Source organism: Natator depressus, chromosome 11, assembly GCF_965152275.1.
Source record: "Natator depressus isolate rNatDep1 chromosome 11, rNatDep2.hap1, whole genome shotgun sequence".
Lineage (NCBI taxonomy): Eukaryota > Metazoa > Chordata > Testudines > Cheloniidae > Natator > Natator depressus.
The window spans coordinates 8,586,929-8,607,658 of record NC_134244.1 but is presented as its reverse complement, the minus strand read 5'-3'; the positions used below and the strand labels follow the sequence as shown (position 1 = coordinate 8,607,658).

Sequence of the window (20,730 nt, the reverse complement as noted above, 5' to 3'; positions counted from 1 at the left end):
TTGGATAAGAGACCTCTAGGGAAACTCCAAGCTATTACAGGAAGTGAGGTTGGTTATCAATAGGTGGCAGCCTGTCCACTGCATCAGTATTGAACTAATGTTCCAGTGTAAAACAACCATCATCTTGTGCTTCTAGGACTTCCAGGGACAAGAGGATGAGACTAAGGGCCATGTTTCTAAAGGTACTTAGACACCGAATTTCCATCAATTTCCATGGAGGTTAGGCACCTAAATACCTTTAAAAATCTGGCCCTAGATCCCCTAGTTAGAAGCTGCAGATCAGGCACACGAAACACATACAGAGCCATGAGTTAGACCAGCCTGGTGTTATTAGAGGGCACTGTGCTACTAGAGCTGCCATCTTTTGGATGAAACATTAAACCACTTCTATCTAATTTAGGTACTTATACGACCCCCCCATTACCATAGTATTTGAGTGGCGCTCAACCTGTAATATATTTATCTTCAATACAATATTTATCTTCACCACCCCTGAGGTCACCATTATCCCTATTTCACAGATGGTACAAAGAGGCAGAGAAACTATGTGATTTGAGCCATGGTCCCACAGGAAGTCTTTAACAGAACAAGGAATTGAGTCCAGGTCTCCAAAGTCTCAGGCTACTGCCCTAACCACTGGACCATCCTTCTTATCTTCTGGTAATTGAAGTTCCTAGGGTACTTTACAGGCAGGACAGCCTATTAACCCCAGCATCTTGGCCAAATTCCAGTTTGGGTAAATACATTCCACTCAGCAGCAGTTTCCAATGGATACAGTGGTTCTTACTTCTAGTTCTAAACTATTTTGCAGGGCAGCTGTTTCATCCTGGTGATGACTGCACTTCAGTGAGTGAAGGGACCTGATGGGCAAAATAAATTAGGTCCCAGCAACACTAGAAACCCTATCTCCATCTCTGAACCACCAAGACAACTGCATTCCTCTGAGACACACAAAGCCCAAATGTGCAGACACACAAATGCAGCTCACAAAGCCCAGGTCAAAGCAGACCAGAATGAAGCACAAAGCATTCTCAATCAAGAGGATCTGTTTGTGGAATGAATTTCCAGCAGAGATTAGATGGATCCACAATCTTCCCATGCTTAGAAACCTGCAAAACCTTCCTATTTGATAACGCTTTTCCACCATACCCAAGATGATACTCACAGGATCAACCATTCCTTTCTCTCCACCACCAGAATAAACAAAACATCAACAAATGCAGGCCAAGCAGCACTTCCTATAATCTGAGAAGGCAGAGGAGCCATAGAGCTTGCTACTTCCAACCTACAGTGATGAGCAGCAGTACAAAACCTCAAGACAGATAAGACTCAAACTACTTATATCCAGATTCATCACTGGTGAAATGGGCACAATTCCACTGAAATCAGTAGAGTTGCACCAGCATACACCAGCTGTGAATTTAGCCCATGGCTCTTAAACTGCGTAAAGCACTCCAGAAAGAAAGGTGCTATATTTAGGAACCGTAGTATTGCTGTGTAGATATTTTCATAACCCCTAATTATGCGGGGGGGGGGGGAATTGCAAGCTCTGTAGTATTAACTAGATTGGATACATATATGATTAGAGAATGTTTCAACATGTAGACTCTTGACACTGGAAGCTTTATCAGCTCTTCCTACCTTCCTGATCTGTTTTGTTTTGATTTTAAAGCTGTTTCTGTCAATCATGGCAAGATTTACTCAGAGCACCTACGGCCACTGTACATACTAGCATAAAATGTACAAGTAACAAACTTGTGTTCAAATCATCCTTATACTACCGGAAAGAGAACTTTACGTTGTTGTTATTATTGTTATATAACACCCAACACATGCTAGGAGCTAAACTGATCAGACAAAAGCAACTGATCAGACAAGGTCACTGCCTAAATCGCTTATAGACTAAAGCCCTCCCCCCCACAGGGCCTCCATGAGCTCATGTCTGCAGGTGGGAAGGGGTTCAGACGGGGACTTCCTTCCCCAAACTCTCTCTCTCTCTCTGCAGAGTAGAAGACCCCTGAACCAAAGGCACCAGCTCCTGCAGAAGTGGGATTAGGCAGAAGTGCTGAGCCATGGGTCATTAGAATAGATGCCCGTTCTTTCCTGTAGATCACCAAGATGCACAAGTATCTTAGAAGATCTGTGGATTTATGGAAGATGTTCCTTAAGGTGCCAGTGGCAGGATGTATCAGGCCCTAAAACAAACTAGAGTTGGCTAATGACAAACAAAAGTGGAGGGATTGCCTTTTGGAGGGGCAAAGGGAGAATATTTCATTTTTTGTCAAAAATTCCATATATCACTGAAGTTAGAAAAAATATTCAACCAACTTTCTTAATAACTCATTTTTAAAAACCATGCAACTCTAGGATTTGCATTTCATTTCTGTGTATTGCTGAAGTGATTAGTTCGTATTACTATCTATTGCCTGCAAAATAAAGATTTTTTTATTTTACTTGGGGGGATGGGGGCATTCTTTCCTACTCAGAGATAACCAAATGGATTTAATTGCCAGATTCTGATTTTAAAAAGCTTTTGTGGACCCAGTCTTCTCATGCCAATTTCTAGCCCAATGAGAATGTTAAGGACTGGAGTATGGGTATAGGCACCCCAAAGCATGAGTTAATAATAGAAAGAGACAAGCATGTTGGTATAGTGAAATGATATGGCTATTCTAATAGTCTTGTAACCAAACCACTATTGTGGCATGATTCATAATACCCAATGCCATGGACATCATAGAATCATAGAATATTAGGGTTTGAAGAGACCTCAGGAGGTCATCTAGTCCAATCCCCTGCTCAAAGCAGGACTAACACTAATTAAATCATCCCAGCCAGGGCTTTGTCAAGCCAGGCCTTAAAGATATTAAAAGATATTACAGAATAGACCAATAGCAGCTATCTCTGGAGATGTAGATATAAAGGAACATAATACAAGGAACCCTCGTGCTGACTGATTTAAAATAGGGTTCTTGCCTTCAAGCTAATGGGATAAATTCACACCTGGTTTAACTGGGTGCCACTCAATTGAGGATAATGGAGCTGCAGCCTCTGAAACTGCCCGAAAATATTATAGGCCTTGTTCTCCAATATCTTGCACTTTGTGCAGTCATGTACAATTGTACAAAATGGGTGTAAAATGCCTGCATGCCATGCCAGTCACATCCCCCTCCCAGCCACATGACGTGCAGACACCAGTAATTACAAGATTGCTGCATGGTGGCCACTGCTTGTGTGTGCAGCTTAGAGGGAATGTAGGTGCAGGGAAGAAAAAAAATGGCACATTTTCACCAGCAACTAGCAAAGCACTACAAAATCCACCCTGGACAGTTAAAAACCAGCCAGGTGTCAACCTTACCAGCATCCCCTGGCATCGGAAACATGACTAGGTAAGAGGTTGTGAAGCCAAAGCACCACTGTACTCTGGATATTCTCAGTCATTGCAACAGCCCCTTGGGATTATAGGCACCTAGAGAGAATATAGGACAGCCTTCGGGTTGCTCTACCCTGTCCTAGAGACTAAACCAGACCCTGACTCATCATAAAATGAGGGATAAGCAAAGGTGGTTTGCCTTCCTCTTTGAGTGCTGAGCTGACTGGAGCTCAGCCACACTTGAAAATTCATCCCATTGCCATCTCTTTAGCTATTTTATGGGCACGTACACATTATATATATATAGTGTTACAGGGGAGTACTCAAGAGTCAAGAAATGCCCCCTTGTGCAAAACCTATTATAATATTGTCACTGAAAAGAAGATCATATGATGGCTACCACAGCATACAATATACTTTGTTCTTATAGAGAACCATACACTCTTCAAGGTACTGTCTCTATAAACATTAACTAATTTATGTATATGTGTGTGTGTGTGTGTGTGTGTTTATATACACAAACACACCATCTAGAACAACTGAAGTGAAGATCAAGCAAAATACACAAACCCACACCCATCTAAAATACAAACACAGATTCTCATGAGTCATTATTAACCACCTCATAAATGACAGGGTTTTACAAAATATTATTACTGGAGATGATTCACTCCAATGGACCTGAACTGCACATACATAACTCCCGTTAGTAGTGATAAGAGTTGTTTGCTTTGCCTTCACATGACACTGGAATCCCAAGGCCTGGATTTACAGAAATGCTGAGCGCCCACAGCCCTGCCCAACTAGAGTCCGGGGAGCTTTGGGTGCACGGCACCTCTGGAAAAAAAAATCCAATCCAAAGATTAGCTGGGGAAGACTAAAACATGGTTACAATATGCAGTCTGAGTAATGGAAGGTGGGGGGGCTGCTGAGGAGCGCCTCATGGCATAAGGGGTTCAAGAATCCATTTCTACTGCCATACCACAGGGATGAGAGAGCCACCCCCTGGGCTGCAGGTAACACTTACAATTCCTGTATCACTGCTCCTGGAGGGAATGACTACTTGAGCTATGCAGTTCAGGCTCCACTGTCCCTTACACCATTCCTCCCATGTTGCCCCACCAGTCTCAAAACTCCCCCTTCCCCCATACCTGACCTGGGATATAATGAGCCCCTGAGGCAATTAGTTTCTTGGCACTAAGTGAACATAGTCTTAACTGCCCTGATTCTGTGCTCAGCGTAAATACTGCTCCCTGAAATGGGGAAGGATTAGCACATTTCCACAGATACCAATGAAACAAAACTCATAGGCAATGAGCTCAAACCTGCACTCTCTACTTAGGAAAAATGCTAACAGGATGCAAGATTGGGACCATCTGACTGATGTAAGTTCTACACAAGGTGCTGGCTTTCTTAGGCATATGTATAAGTTTGCTTTTCTGCAGTGTCTTCTTTTCCCTCTAATGAATTTGTCACCTTCATGGCACTTCATAACACATTTTGCTGCAATATGGTGTTGGACAATTCTCCTCAGAACCAGAAAATAAAACCTAGGGGCAAGGCTACTTACCAGCTGGAAGGAAGCAAGAAATGTGCAGCCAGCAGCAGCTAATTACAAAATGGCCATTTTAGGGCTGCAGCTGCCTCATCCTGCCATATTTAAAAAGCCTATTCCTCAGAAAGGCATGCTGGGGAAAAGAGGGAAGCCCTACAGTAAGACGAGGCAGTGGGGACCGGACAGTTGCTAAGAAAAGCCTTGCATCAGTGTATCTTACTGAGGCATTACAGTATTATAATTATTTATAAAGTCTGCCTGTGAAGCGTACATGGGTCATAGATGTATTTTTACAGTACATTGTTTCAGTTGGGGCTGGGTTGTGCAAGGCATAAAGCATCCTGAACTTCCATGAGGTGCTCAGCGCCTTGCAGGAGTGAGCCCTTAACTGGGAGATGCAGCATGCTTCAGGCCACATAGAACAGGACTGAGACTTTGAAGCTCTGGGCTGTTGTCCCAGATGTTCTGCTAGTCTGTGTGAGCCAAAGGAAGTCACATGGCCTCTCTGTGCACCAATTTCCCATTCTCCCTGTCGTCTGTGTTTATGTATTTAGATTGTAAACATTTCAGGGCAGGGATGGTCTCTTACCATGAGTATGTGCAGTGCCTAGCACAATGGGGCCCTGATCTCTGCTTGAGCCTGTTGACACTACCATCATACAAATACTTCACAATAACAGCTGTGCCCTAATCCTGCATGGGCAGACCCCTGTACCCCCACTGAGCTCATTGCAGGATTCAACCCTACAACTACAAAGCATACACTCTTACCACCAGTCACTAGGGCCCAGACCCTGAAAAGTATTTAGGTACCTAACTCCCATTGTACACCCCACACTGGAGGCCATGCCACTGCATCTTTACTGCTATTTTTAGCTGTGCCAGCTAGATTAAAGCTAGCACAGCTATGCTTACCGGAGCTGCTATCACAACTCCAATTCCAGTAGAGATTTAGCCTTAGTCTATGAATCGGATTGATGTTTTGCCTTTAAATTTTGAGCGGTGGATAAAATATAGACAACAAAACACAGGAAATCAGCTTTAATATAAGGCTGCCGTGTGCATACATCAGGATTTTGATGGCGCCACAGAGTTCTCAGCCACTGCTGCTTGTGTTTGCCATGACACCATAAAGCTTTAGCTCATCACTTTGCAAAGGGAATCCCAGTGACAACTGGGTACATTCAAAGAGGGTTCTTGCTGGACAGAAGTGGCGAAACCAGAGTAAAATAAGAAATTTATAAGATTGAGCCTGCAAGCTCTCTGCACACAGACATTCTATTGAAGACAACAGGAGTTCTGTGCATGGGATCAGGCCCTAGATTTGATATTGAAAAAAAACAGGCTACAGCTCATGTCTCACAAAGATTTTAAAATACGGCATGTTACACAGAGTGGTTATGTGAGTCCAAGTAATCACACCAATTATGTAATTTCATTTAATTGTGGTAATTACTGAAATACACAACAGCTTACTAAAAGTTATTCCAAAAGCTACACCCGAAGACCGTGATAGAGCCTAATTCTGTTTTCACCTATTCTGGCACAACTCAGGAATAACTCCACTGAAATCAATAGAGTTATACTGATGTAAAAGTGGTTGCTACAATTGTGAGAGACCAGGGAAATCCATCATTTGAATAGAGATCTTGACCACTTGAAATAATTAAAGATCCTGTGGTACTTTGCACAAGAGGCAGGTGCTAGTTCCTGGCCAAACACCAAGGCATGTAAGTAAATAGCCCCTGTATATTCAACCTTCACTGCTTAGTTCTAAACTGATGTGTAAAGTTGTTGTACTCAGTTAAGCAGTTGCTGATTCCAAACCAAAAGGGTGGATGCATTTTAATGGTGTACAGAGTATATATATATAGAGAGAGAGAGAGACTGAGACAGAGAATCTGTGCTTACTTGCACTAGAGTGTATCAGTGGAATTACTCCAAGCTGACACCATTAGTGAAAGCAGAAACTGCTCTCAGAGAAAAATCTTTTGCTTTATGAAAGAATCTTGAAATATTTTGTAAAGTGCTTCACAATCTTTTGAGCAGAAAGTCACTGTCCAAATGTAAGTTAGTTTTAAGAATAATTAATTCATTAAGCATAAAAACTGGGATTTTCAAAGGACCATAGGGGAATTGGGTACCTTATTCCTGTTGGCGCCTTTGCAAAATCCAAGCCTAAATCCTCAGTACTTAGGCACAACTGTGCTTTTTTTTTTTTTACTAATATTATAGATCTGTAGCCAGTTGTGGCAAAGTATATAAAGTTTAACCCTTGTTTTTCATGATCTGTCTGTACTGACTTTCATTTTCATATGTTATTGCTGTGTGAACAGACTATACAACAAATACATTGTTAATTTCCAGTTCTGACTTCTCCTCTCTCACAAGTGACAAAGCAAAGCAGGTGAGTCTTGGATGATTTCTGAGCAATTATCTATTACCAGTGGAAATGCACAGTGTGCAAAGTCGAACCGTCGTGTGTTCTGTTGGTGCACCATATTGTGACATGCCTTTCACAGAACGCTCATTAACACCAGTAGGAGTTCCATGTAGGGAACTTAGTTTTTACTTCTGTTAGAATATTTTAAATGAGGAAGGAGCATGGATTTCCAGCTCCAGAACCTCAGTGCACCAGCAGGACTGAATAATAATATGTAGCATTTACAAGGCCTAAGCCGAAGCCCACTGAAGTCAATGTGAAAGACTCCCATTGATTTCAATGGGCTTTGGATCTGGCCCACTGTGCACTTTTGCAAACATTAACTAACCTTCACAACACCTGCTGTGACCTGCGACCTTTGCAACAGCTGCAGATAAGTGCTATTCCCATGTTATAGAGAGGGCAACTTGAAGCAAAAAGATGAAGGCCAACATTTCCAAAAGTGGCCTATCATTTTGGGTGCTTCTTTTTCTGGGTGTTCAACTTGAGATACGTGGGGCCTGCTGTTGAGATGTGCTGAGCCCCTACAACTCCAGCACCTCTGAAAACTAAGCCCATAGTGCCTCAAATTGGCACTCAAAATCAGAGCCCACTTTTGAACATGTTGGTCTAAGTGATCCCTGGGCTGGGTCATTGTCAGAGCCAGGATTAGATCTCATGATTTATTAGCCCCCAGCTTTGTGCTAAGACCAATAACTCATTCCACACCTAAGAGCAACAGACGTTGCCCAGACATTGGGTAAAATGTTAAAAAGTGCATACATGACTTGGGAGCCCAAATCTTATTTTCAAAAGTGACCTAGGCCCAGATCCTCAAAGGTACATAGGTGCTTAACTCCCACTGATTTCAATTTAGATGCCTAAATAGCTTTGAGGATCTGGGCCCAAGTCATTTTTGTATGCCATAATTATAGAACCTGCTTGCTTAACAACTGACTTTTGACTGTCCCTTAAGTGGTGCTTGAAGACAGATTTCATGACATACAAAAAAAACCACATGAACTGAAAATACTTCTTTGACAACTGTTCAGGTGCCTGAAAAGCTGGAAAAGCATAATATACGATTTTCAGGCCAGGATCGGGGCCTGACACCAGACTTTGCTGTGGTGAGCAATGTTAATACAGTCTAGGGTTGCCAAACCTCCAGGATTGTCCTGGAGCCTCCAGGAATTAAAGGTTAATCTTTAATTAAAGATTATGTCATGTGAGGAAACCTCCAGGAATACATCCAACCAAAATTGGCAACCCTTATAGTAGTCTCATGCTCCATCTTACCCACCCTCCTCACCCTTAATCCTGAGAGTTGTAAATTATATGTAACCAAGCTTCCCAGGAGGTGACATGCATAAAAGCTCATCCAGTTTTCAATCTTTTTATTTACTTAATCTGTACACAAATGCAAAATACTTCACAGCAAATCTAAGTGAAACTTGTTTGGTTTTAAATTACTATGGAACAGAACCTAAAAGGAACTTTATTAAATAAACATAAAAAATGGATTTAAAGGATGTACATATTGTAATGTATTCTAGAACAGTCATTTTTTCACGCTACGTTCCATGTGCGTACGGTATAGAAAAGACATCGAATAGAACAAACAATCCATTTTGTACCCTGAAAGAATCGGTAGGCCTTGTGAGGGATTGCTCAGTACAACTACATGATATACGATGGCTTTGCCATCTCATAAAAATTATAACTAATACGTTGGCCTCTTTGGTTCCAAAATTTATGTATAATACATTTAAATGTATTCATTTTTGCTGCTATAAAAATAACATTTTTTTTCAAATGGCAGGTTTTTGACTAATCATGCAACTAAATCAGTGCAAACATTAAAAGCAATCATTCGCTTTAAAAAAGAAGCAAAAGATTTAATTTCAAGTATAAAAAAATATAAAAAAGTCATATCATAAGTCCAGTTTTGTCTAGTATGGGTCAACACTTTAAATTGCATAGCTCATGCGGCACCTGTTTACCTAGATAGTGAGCAAAGATAAGTGCACTATCAAGTACCACTTTTCAAGGCATTGAAATCTGCAAGTGCTATAATATGTGCATTCAAGCAGTTTGCAAGTGCTATGCTGTATCTTTATTTTCGGATCTTTATGGCCATCCTTGACACTTCCTGGTAAAGAAATTGAAAGCACTCTCCTCTCTCCTCCTTTCCAAGACTTGTTAAAATGTTCTTCACCTTTTATTAAATGCACAGCATTTTTCAGAGTGTCTCCACCATGTTACTGTAATTCCTTTTAGGGTTCATTGGTTTAGTTGTGGTAGCATTTGTTTTTGTTTGTTTGTTTTTTCTCCCACATTACATGTCCTTGCGGAGTCTCCTGCTGAAACACACAGATTGCAACTTTGATTTTTTGTTCTTAAAACAGCGAGATGCTAATGGTCAGCACAATCCAGATATGACAGAAAAGCCCCTTTTCAATGGCACAACAGACATAGCCGTCCATGGATTTCTAGCAGTCAGTTAAAGCATCAAATAATGCCAACCAAACGTGATTTAGAAGAATACAGCAAGTCTCAGAATTACAGTAGCTGCTTAGGTGTATCTCTCCCTCTCTCTCATGTTACCATGTGATATTCCTTACTGGAAGTGCTGTCGGAAGATAAGGATATGTGTGGTGTTTATATTAGGAGATTTTAAATTAAGAGGAAGTTATCACCTGCGTAGGCAGGTGGACTGCGGCTTCCCTTTGGACCTAAGAGGTGATGGTCATTTTTAAGTTTGGTGATTTTGACACCTGCGTGCAAGAATATATTATGTTCTCTCTTTTTTGTGTTCTTTTGTATGAGCACATAGAGCTCATTTCAGTCTGACTTTCCAGGCAGGTGGGGAAACAGGTGCTTAGCCATTCACTTGTACTGGCAGGCATTTTAGTTATGTTGTCACTGGTGACTGACTTCCTGTTGCTTGTATCTCTTTTTCATGTGTGTGTGTGGGTGTAGGTGTGTTTAAAGTATTTCATAGCATTAGTTTACAAGTGGTAGAATATTTAAATATCCAAGATCCACAAACTGCCACTGTCCTGACACCGATGTGAAACTTTTTTTTTTTTTGCCAGACTTTTCCACAGTGACTTAACACCGATGCCTGGATACACAGTGAAACTTCCTCCAACACCATCTAGTATGGGAATGTTCTCTTTCTCCCCCCCGAAACACACCTTAAATCAAGCACAACCACATTCTTCCACAATCATATTGGGAACGTCCCTTTTCACAATGTTGTATTCATCGTCAAAGTACAGCATTGACATTGTGCTAAGTTTGGTTGGAATGCAACAGGAGTTCACGGTGCCTGGGTTCAGCCCTCGCATGCGGTACTGATTCACTACCGCAGTGTGAAAAGAGGAAGCTGATCCTGGGACTCCAGCCAAGTAGGCTGGGCAGCTCCCTTCACAGTAATTCCCATAGTAACCTGATGGCGCTATGATCCAGTCATTCCACCCAATGAGTCTAAAGTCAATGTAAAACTGTTGCCTGCAACATAGATTGGTCCTGCCATCACACTCCAGGCCTCTTTTCCGGATCCTGTGTTTGTTATCAGCTAACCGGGCTTGCACTACTAAAAAAGGACGGTGGGATTCCTCCCCAGGGTCCACATAAATTGGCAGCACTGAATACTCTTCACAGCCCTCACATTGAACATCCAGGTTCAGTCTCCTTTCTCCTTTCTCAAACAGAGCCTGGATCACCTCGGTCATGGGAAAAGTGTGCCAACCACTTCTTTTGAGATCAACTTTCTTTTCGACCACATTCCACTTGTTGCTAGTGTCCAGGTCTTGGAAATAGATTTTGACTTTTACTTTTCGCCTGCTGCCTTTCTCTAAGACATACGGAAGCAGCTTCAAGTAAAGCCACAGGCTGGCTTGAACGACAAACAAGTTCTGGTTCCCTTCATTTGAGATGAAGAAATAGAGGCGGACTCTAGATGAGGCCATATCATCTGCAAGAGAAGGAGAGACCAGCAACATTAAGTCAAGAAGAAAATGCACTATTTGAGCAATTCTGGATTCAGAAAAATGCTAGAACATAACTGATCAAAACTGCTGGGAGAATTTATTAGCCAGGAATAATGCACTGAATTAGAGATCCAGAATTTGTATTAGAAATACATTAAAAAGTGACTTCCCAGAGCAAAAATCTAACCAGGCCATAGCTGAACATGTCAGATCCAAAGAAAGCAAGATAAATTATTCAGAGGAATGGCTCTGAAGAGCCAGAGAGATTCAAGCGGGTATAAGAGTACCCTGAAAAATACAGCATTTGTATCTTGATATCTACTAATTAGTTTAGGAAAAGGTTCAGCCTTCAGATACCTTTTGGATTTTACAGGAAAGGCTTTTTAACAACCAGTGAAGCTTCAGTGACTAACGAAGGATTTTGTTACAATTTCCCATATGCGAATCTTAACAGATAGCATCCAGAACACCAGGGAAAGTGTTCTCAAAAGCATGTCCACTCGTACAAAGGGTTAAACTAATCTATATCTACTTTTCCTAAGTAGCAGGGTATCACCCATCAGATTTTGATCTCTGCCTTTCCCCCGCCCATAAATGCTAAAAAGAGGTCAAATGAAACAGCCATGGTCATTGTAATATCCTTCTCATTGACTGGTCTTAATGTATTTCTTAATGTCAGAATTAAATGAGTGAAACTATCACTGATATTCCACCCAATGTCTAGCTTTAATACATTATTTGCAACCAAAAGTGTTCACCGCATGAAAGGTACCAGAACTACTTGTATCTGCTGGAATCATGTGCTATGAGCATCACACAGCTATGCTTTAGGTGATAAATGTCCAGTCTAGCCTTTTTAGTGTGCATTTAATCTACATGTTCTAATTACATTCTCCTGACTGCTATTTAAAATTATTGGATGGACAGGTATTTCTAATCTGTTACAATCTGTTTGATTGCGTTCTGTATATTGCCAAGCTCAGATTTGTATCCCTTTCGGTTGCCCAGGAACCTTTCTTCTTTTTGTCCACCTATATATCTTTCGGGGGTTTTGTAAAGTCAGAGTCTTAGTGTGTCACCCCAGATCCCTTCAAAATATGTCTGTTAGGCCCAGGCAGTGCATATAATGTTTCTGGTGCCTTATCATGTTTGCTGTGTCTATGTATGTTTTATATAAAACAGATTTGGAAGGTGTTGAAAAAATAAGTGATTGTCAATTGAGTACTGAATAGAACTGCAACCCCAGCAGTGATGTCATAGCATTAGACTTTTAAGAAAATGGTAAAAAAAAATCCTATTACTTGTCAACACACAACTTTTCTATAAACTGTGATCACAGTTTATAAAGGAAATCAACAGCATAGTATCATTATATCAGTACAAAAATGCATATTACCTATGGTAGAAGAGCACCTAAGAGAAACATATTCATATGTAATATATAAACCTATAAATATTGATGTGATTATAAACAGACAAGCATGTATCTATTTTGTTTATACACAAAAGATACTGTAAATGTATGCTTTTGATAGATAGCTGCGTAGATGCTGTAGATAGATGGGCAGTATACATACAAATAGATTTTGTAGATGGGTGGGTAGTCAGATACCCCAGAGAAATAAAAATAAATTTAGTGATACAGCAGATTGATTGAGGGATACAGCAGGAAGACAGGCATGTACTTATGGTGGATTGACAGTGTAGATGGATATGTAAAGGACATAGATCCAGTGGATGAATGGAAGGATGGATGGATACTGCAGGTTAGATAGATAGATACAGTGAATGGATCAGATGGATGAACAGGACTGATATGGTTGATGGACAGGTATTGTGGGTGGATGGATACAGTGAACATGCGGCTGGATGGATGGACAGCCAGAGCAGATGGACAAACATTGTACGTAAAAGGCTGAACATAGTAGAAGATGGATACGTTAAGTGGAAAGATGGACTGACAGAGTGAGTGGGTAGATCAATAAAGTGTGTGAATGGGTGAATGCACTAGGTAGCTGGCTGGATAGGTAACATAGGTGCAGGTGAACCATGGATAGATGGGGTGGGTAGGCAGATGGATGGGTACAGTGAATGTGTACAGTGGATACATGGGTACACTGGAGGGATGCAACAGAGGAGGCTGAAAGACATACAGAGATGGGATGATGGAACAGACAGGGCTGTAAGGCATGCGAGTGGTGTGTGGATGGATGGAGCGAGCTGAGGGCATATGGAAGGAGGAGGTGAATGGATATAGCAGTGAGGCTGGAGGGTGTGGGTGGATAGACGGATGGATGAGTATAGCAAAGGGGGTGGAGGATATGGTGGTTAGATGGGTAAAATGGATGTGGTGAATGGATGGGTGGGTGTAGCAGAGGAATTAGAGGGTATAGAGAGATGGATGGAGTTGATAAGTGAGGGTTGCAGAGATTGCTGAAGGACAAGTGGAAATGGATGGGTGGATGGATGGATCTGTCAGTCAGGCAAAGGTGATGGATGGGTGACTGGGTATAGCAGGGGGGGTTGGATGGCATGGGTAAAGGAATGGCGGTAAAAGAGGAGTGGGGAATGGAGGTAGCAGAGGGAGTTGAATGGCATGTGAGTAGAGGAAAAGAGGATGGATAGATGTATATATGGATGGAATAGCTTGGCAGAGGGGTGGATGCAATGGTGTAGCAGAGGGACGGATGACATGGGGCGGGTGGATGTGATGATGTAGCAGAGAGATGGATAGCATGGGGGTGAGCAGATGGAATATTGTAACAGATGGGTGGATGGCATGGGATGGGCAGATGGTGTGGTGTAGCAGAGGGTGGATGGTGGGGCAGGTGGATGGCATAGGGTGGGCAGCTGGAATGATGTAGCAGAGGAATGGATGACATGGGGTGGGCGGATGGATGGATAGATGGAGAAGAGGGGTGGGTGGACAGATGGATGTATAGATGGATTGATGGGTGAAGCAGAGGGGTGGCTGTCATGGGATGAATGACTGGGTGAAGAATAGAGGTGGCAGGCATGGGATGGATGGAGGAATGGGTGAAGCAGAGCTGTGAATGGATGGATGGACGCATGCATGGATGGATGAACAGGTGTGTGGGCGGGGGGGTGAAGCAGATGGGTGGCTGCCACGGGGTGGATGCATGGATGGATGTGGGAAGCAGAGGGGTGGATGGACAAATGGATGGATGGGTGAAGCAGAGAGTTGTCTGCCATGGGATGGATGAATGGATTGATGAAGCAGAGGAGTGTCTGGCATGTAGGAAATGGATGGATGGACAGATGGGTGAAACAGAGGGGTGGCTGGGATGGGATGGACAAATGGATGGGTGAAGCAGAGGAGAGGATGCATGGATGGCCGAAGCGGAGGGTGGCTGGCCTTGGATGGGTGGATAGATGGACAGATGGGTGAAGCACAGGAGTGGCTGTCATGGGATGGATAGATGAAGCAAAGGGGTGGATGGACAGATGGGTGAAGCAAAGGAGTGGCTGGCCTGGGTGGATGGACAGATGAAGCAGAGGGGTAGCTGGCATGGGATGGACAGATGGATGGGTGAAGCGGAGGGGTGACTGGGATGGATAGATAAATGGATGGGTAAAGCAGAGGGGTGGCCGGTATGGTTTGAATGGATGGGTGGGTGAACAGAAGGGGTGGCTGGCATGGTGTGGATGGACAGATCAGTGAGGCAGAGGAGAGGCTGGGGGCGGATGGTCAGGTGGGTGGGTGAAGCAGAGATGGCTGGCCTAGGGTGGATGGACGGATGGTTGGGTGGAGTGGATGGATCATTGAACAAGTATGTGAAGCCGAGGGGTGTCTGGAATGGATAGATGGACGAACAGAAGGATGGGTGGCTGGGTGAAGCGGAAAGGTGGCTGGGTGGGATGGATGGGTAGGTGACACGGAGGGGTGGCTGGCGTGGTGTGGACAAATAGGTGGGTGAAGCAGAAGGGTGGCTGGGATGGGGTGACTAGTGTGGGGTGGATGGATGATTGGATGGGTGAGTAAAGTGGAAGGGGTGGCTGGCATGGGATAGATAGGTGAATGGATGGATAAGGCAGAGGGATGGCTGGGTGGGACGTATGGGTACGTAACACGGAATGGTGACTGGCATGTGGTGGATGGACAGATGGGTGGGTGATGCAAAGGAGTGGCTGGCGTGAGATGGTTGGACAGATAGGTGGGTGGGATGGACGAACAGGTGGGTGACACAGAGGGATGGCTGGGATGGACGGACCAGTGGGTGGGTGATATAGAGAGGTGGCTGGCCTGGGGTGGACGGGCAGATGGGTGAAGCAGAGGGGTGGCTAAGTGGGTGAAGAAGAGAGGTGGCAGGCATGGGGTGGGTGGATGGATGGATGAAGTGGAGGGGTAGCTGGGACAGATGGATGAACGGATGGGTGAAGCAAAGGGGTGGCTGGGATGAATGGGTGAAGCAGGGGGATGGCTGGGTGGATGGATGGACAGGTGGTTGACGTGGAATGGTGGCAGGCATGGGGTGGATGGACAGAAGGAGGGTGACACAGGGTGAATGGATGGAAGGGGTGACACAGAGGGGTGGCTGGGACAGGGAGGATGTATGGAAGGGGGTGAAGCAGAGGGGTGACTGGCATGGGGAGGGCAGATGGAAGGGGGTGGGATGGGGTGACTGGGACAAGGTGGACGGATGTAAGGGAGTTGACGCATGGAAGGGGATTGACGCAGAGGGGTGGCTAGGACGGATGGCCGGGGAGCGTGGTGAGATGGGGTGTCTGGGATGGACTGACAGACAGCTGGGTGATACAGAGATGATACAGAGGTGGGAGGGATGATCGGGTGATGGGATAGGGTGGCTGGCATGGACCCATGGACGGATGGAAGGGGGTGACACAGAGGGGTGGCTGTGGGGGATGGGATGCAGTGGCTGGCACGGGGCGGACTAATGGAAGCGGGTAACGTGGAGGGTTCGCTGGCCAGGGGTGGGATGGTGGGATGGTGTGGCTGGCACGGGGAGGACAGGTGGAAAGGGGTAATGTGGAAAGGTGGCTGGGACGGATGGCCAGGGGTGGGATGGGGTGGTTGACACGGGGTGGACGGATGGAAGGGGGTAACGCGGAAGGGTGGCTGGGACAGGTGGCTGGAGGGACGGGGTGGCTGGCACAGGGCGGACAGGTAGAAGGGGGTGACACGGAGGGGCTGGGACAGGGTGGATGGATGGAAGGGGGTGACTCGGAGAGGTGGCTGGGATGGACAGCCGGGGGTGGGATGGGGTGGCTGGCACAGGGCGGACAGGTGGAAGGGAGTAATGCAGTAGGGTGGCTCAGACAGATGGCCAGGGGGATGGATGGAAAGGGGTAACATGGAGAGGTGGCTGGGACGGATGACCGGGGGGAGAGGGTGGCTGGCCCAGGATGGACGGGTGGAAGCAGGTAACGCGGAGGGGTTGCTGGGACAGGCCGTATGGGTGGAAGGGGTAACGCGGAGGGGTGGCCGGGGTGGCTGGCACAGGGCGGACAGGTGGCTGGGGGGGATGGAGTGGCTGGGATAGGGCGGATGGGTGAAAGGGGGTAACGCAGAGGGGTGGCTGGGACGAATGGCTGGGGTCACAGGGTGGCTGGGCAGATGGGTGGAAGGGGGTGACGCGGAGCGGCTGGGACAGATGGCTGGGGGGACGGGGTGGCTGGGATGAATGGCCGGGGTCACGGGGTGGTTGGGCGGATGGGTGGAAGGAGGGGACGCAGAGCAGCTGGGACAGATGGCTGGGGGGACGGGGTGGCTGGCACAGGGCGGACGGGGGAAAGGGGATAATGCAGAGGCTTAGCTGAGATGGATGGCCGGGTGGCTGGGACGGACCGACGGCCGGGTGGGTGAGGCAGAGCGGTGGGGGGAACGCGGAACCCACCTGTCTCGGCGAAGCTGATGATCTCGGACACTTGCTCGTGCAGCGGGGGCCCGCCGCTCGCCTGCCCGTCCAGGCTGGGGATCTCCACCCGACCGTCCTCCCGCACCTTGCCGGCGTGCAGCTTGCGCAGCGCCGTGACCATGGCCGCCTTGGGCACGGCGTGGGTGATGTTGGGCCGGTCCCGCAGCTGCAGCCGGCTCAGGATGTGGCGCTTCACCGCCTCCAGGAAATCCCCGTCCACCTTGCCCGGCTCCTCTGGCCGCCGGAAGCCGCAGGACGTGCAGGTGTCCTGGGGGGCGCCCCCCGCGGTGGGTGGCGGCGTCGGGGAGCCCCCGGCGCCCATCGCCAGCCAGCAAGCCACCAGCGCGGCCAGGACCCCGCTCCAAGTCGGCCCGTCCATGGCGGGCAGCGGGCGCTGTGGCGGGGGGCAGAGCTGGGGGCCGTCCCGATCCGCTGCTGGGAGTCCGGCTAAGTCCCGGCCGCCGGCAGCTCGGCTCAGGTCGCTCCCCGGCAGCAGCGCCCAGGGCAGGGGGGCGGTGGCAGCCAAGCTGGGATGGGGAGGGGTAGCAGCGCCACTAGGGGGGCGGGAGCCAAATTGGGGGGCAGCGGAGCGTAGAGGCGGGGAACTGAGGTCTAAAGTAGCGGCAGCAGATTGGGGACAGGAGGTGGCAGGGGAGCCCGGTTAGGGGGCAGCAGGCTGGGGGGGAGAGGGTGCCAGGGGAGCCCGGTTAAGGGGCGGCAGGCTGGGGGGGAGAGGGTGCCAGGGGAGCCCAGCTGGGGACAGAGGTGCCAGGGGAGCCCGGTTAGGGGGCGGCAGGCTGGGGGGGAGAGGGTGCCAGGGGAGCCCAGCTGGGGACAGAGGTGCCAGGGGAGCCCGGGTAGGGGGCGGCAGGCTGGGGACAGGAGGTGCCAGGGGAGCCCGGGTAGGGGCAGAAGCAGCAGGCAGGTTGCAGGGGGCGCGGGTCGAGGAGGAGGGAGGCTGTAGGGGACAGCAGCAGCTGCCCCCGGGGCTGCGGACGGAGCTCCAAGCACAGGGCAGGCGGCTCACTCCCCAGCGGACATCCCCAGGGAGAGCCGTGCGGCTGCCTGTCCCTTCGCGGCGGCTCTCAGCTCCCCAGGTCCCGCCGAGCCGGGGGCAAGCTCTCAGTCTGGCGTCATCGGGGCTGAGGGGGGAGAGGGACCCGGCCGGGTTACGTGCAATCCAGCGGATACCCGGCGGGAAGGAAACCAGGCTGGTGCCCCACACCCCGCCCGGCAAAGCCACGCCAGGGGCGCTGGGTGCAGGGCGGCTCCGCTCGGTCCTCTCGCTGGGCAGCTCCCCTGCCGCCAGCTCCCGGGAGTGGGAAGTCAGCTCCACACATGCAACCCCTTCCCCTCCCTGCTGTCGGTCCCGGCTCGGCGCTAGCGTCCTGCCAGGCTGCCCTTCCCGCGGGCCCCAGGGGCACGGAACGCGAGCCGAGCAACTCCACGGGCTCAGCGCCGCGCCGCTGCGCGCTGCTCCGGCCGCCTCTCCCGCGTCTCCATGCCCAGCGCGGCGCCCTGGCGGCGGGTGAAGCTCCGGCTCCGCGTGCGCTGCGCTCTGCCTGGCCCGTGGGGCTGGGTGGCTTTTAACGCGCCTGACGGTCCGGCTCCGAGCCGCAGCTTGCGGGGGCGGGGGGGGGAGGAAAGGCTGGTGGGGGGAAGCGGCTCGCTGCTCACTTATCTGCCGCTGGTCTCCGCCTGCTCATCCCCCCCCTCCCGCGCCCCCCGCAAAATCACGACACTGGGCCACTTTCGCCTGAAACTTTTATACAGGCGTGAAAGCCACGTGGGGACTTCAACGTGCCCCCGGGACGCCACAGGCTCCTCGCTCGGGAGCAGCTGGAGCCTTCGGCCGCCTAGGCTATTGCAGCCACTTCCTGGTGTGGAAATATTCGCTTTGCCGGTTCTCTAACCACACACACACGCACACACACACACACACGTCAAGCCGTGGCCAGAGTCAAAGCGGCGTCCGACCAGCCCCCCGAATGGCCAGTTTGCTGCAGTTAACACCCCCCAACCCCCAGGAGCTAGGTGGGTCTGAGCCCGGGGCTCGTCTCCCTTTAACACCCGGAGTTGCGGGAAGTTCGCGGGTGGGGGTACATCCGAAGCTGCGAGCTCCTGGCCCACAAATGGGGACCGAGGGCGAGCGGAGAAGAGCCGGACGCGCGGGGACCCGGCAGCGTGGTGGGTGGTGTCACACGGGCTGGGCTCCGGGGGCCGGCGATAAGGGGGACCCCGTGGCGGGCAAGTGTCAGGCAGCCCGCGCTGCTGAGCTCTGGGCGGGGGAAGAACGGCAACCCGGTCACCTAGTCCTGCTCAGCTCCCCCGAGAGAGCCGGGCGCTGCCTGCTGCAGCCGCCCGCCTCCCCTCGCCCCGCGGGGGCTGCGCTCCTACGGAGCGAGTCTCCTCGGGGAAGCCTCTGGCTTCGGTCTCCGCCTGGCGCCCCGGAGAGCAGGACGGGGACCGCTCGGGCTGCAATGCACAGAGACTCCCCGCCAACTCTCAGCACCGGGCACAAACTCGGGTCCCACTAGCTGGGGGTGCACAGGGCGGCTGGCAGGAGGCTAGAAGCAGAGGGTCTCTCCTCCGACTCAGCAAAGGGGACCCACCAACCAGGAGATCACGCAGCAACAGGCGCTCTACGGAACTCGGCACCAAGCCGAGCGCACGCACACGACTATTAGCCCCCTACCGCGTCCACACAGCGAAACAAACCCAGCCCTCGCTCGCCAGCTCAAAGCGGCCCCACATGCCCAAAGCCCGTGCGAATGACACACCGCGCACACTGCCCGCCACCCTCACCGACATAAGCTCCCCCCCCCCGCGCGTACAAAGGCCGGCACGCTGCACACACTCACAGCCACACAACTCCCCCTCCCCCCCCAAGCCACACAAACAGGCGCACGGCATGTACTCTCACAGGAAAAACAACACAACGTGCACACCAGAGCTACGCTCCCAGCACAGCTCCACACCTGAGTCACACCCCGCACCCGCGCGCTCCACACCACACTGCTGACCTTGGGCGGCGCAATCCTAGCGCATCCGCCAAGGGCTCACCTGCTGTGGGCAGGGCAGGTGCTTTTCCCGCGCTGGCTGCTGCCCGGTGGGTTTCACGCCGTGCCAGGGCGGGGCGAGGGCTTGGTGGAGCAGGTAAAAGCAGCGCTGCTGGGCACGGGCACGGGCACCTCCAGGGTATGGGGCAGGCAGCAGCCTCCGGCGTGGGAACGCTGGGGAAAGGGCGCCGCCTGTCGCTCGCGGCTGGAAACGGGCCAGCTGGCCCAAGGCAGCTTTCTGCTTAGCAGCTTTGTGACAGTGCTCAGGTTGCATCAAGGGGACAGAGGGTGATGATGATAAATAATAACAGCACCCAGTAAGTGTTACATTTCAATTAATTAGTGTCTTGCTCGTAGCTCATCCTTCACTTGGCCAATTAGCGCTGTTCATCTAAAGGGCTCAAAACAATTATTTTTCCAGATGAAGAA

General features: G+C 49.1%; 1 protein-coding gene across 1 annotated transcript; it reads right to left on the bottom strand.

Annotated features, from left to right (window-relative positions):
* Window positions 1–8,735: 8,735 nt before the first annotated feature.
* INHBB (inhibin subunit beta B) lies at window positions 8,736–17,621 on the bottom strand. Its single transcript, XM_074967078.1, has 2 exons — window positions 17,222–17,621; window positions 8,736–11,329 (listed from the first exon to the last, which is right to left on the bottom strand). Exons 1-2 carry the CDS (start codon window positions 17,619–17,621, stop codon window positions 10,554–10,556), a joined length of 1,176 nt encoding a protein of 391 aa, XP_074823179.1. The 3' UTR covers window positions 8,736–10,553.
* Between the last annotated feature and the right edge of the window lie 3,109 nt (window positions 17,622–20,730).

What these genes read in the sequence shown, in the direction of transcription:
- INHBB (XM_074967078.1), bottom strand. Translation starts at nt 17,621, where the DNA reads ATGGACGGGCCGACTTGGAGCGGGGTCCTGGCCGCGCTGGTGGCTTGC. An exon ending in CATCAGCTTCGCCGAGACAG is followed by an intron (nt 11,330 to 17,221) that starts GTGGGTTCCGCG and finishes CTTCTCTTGCAG; the next exon opens with ATGATATGGCCTCATCTAGA.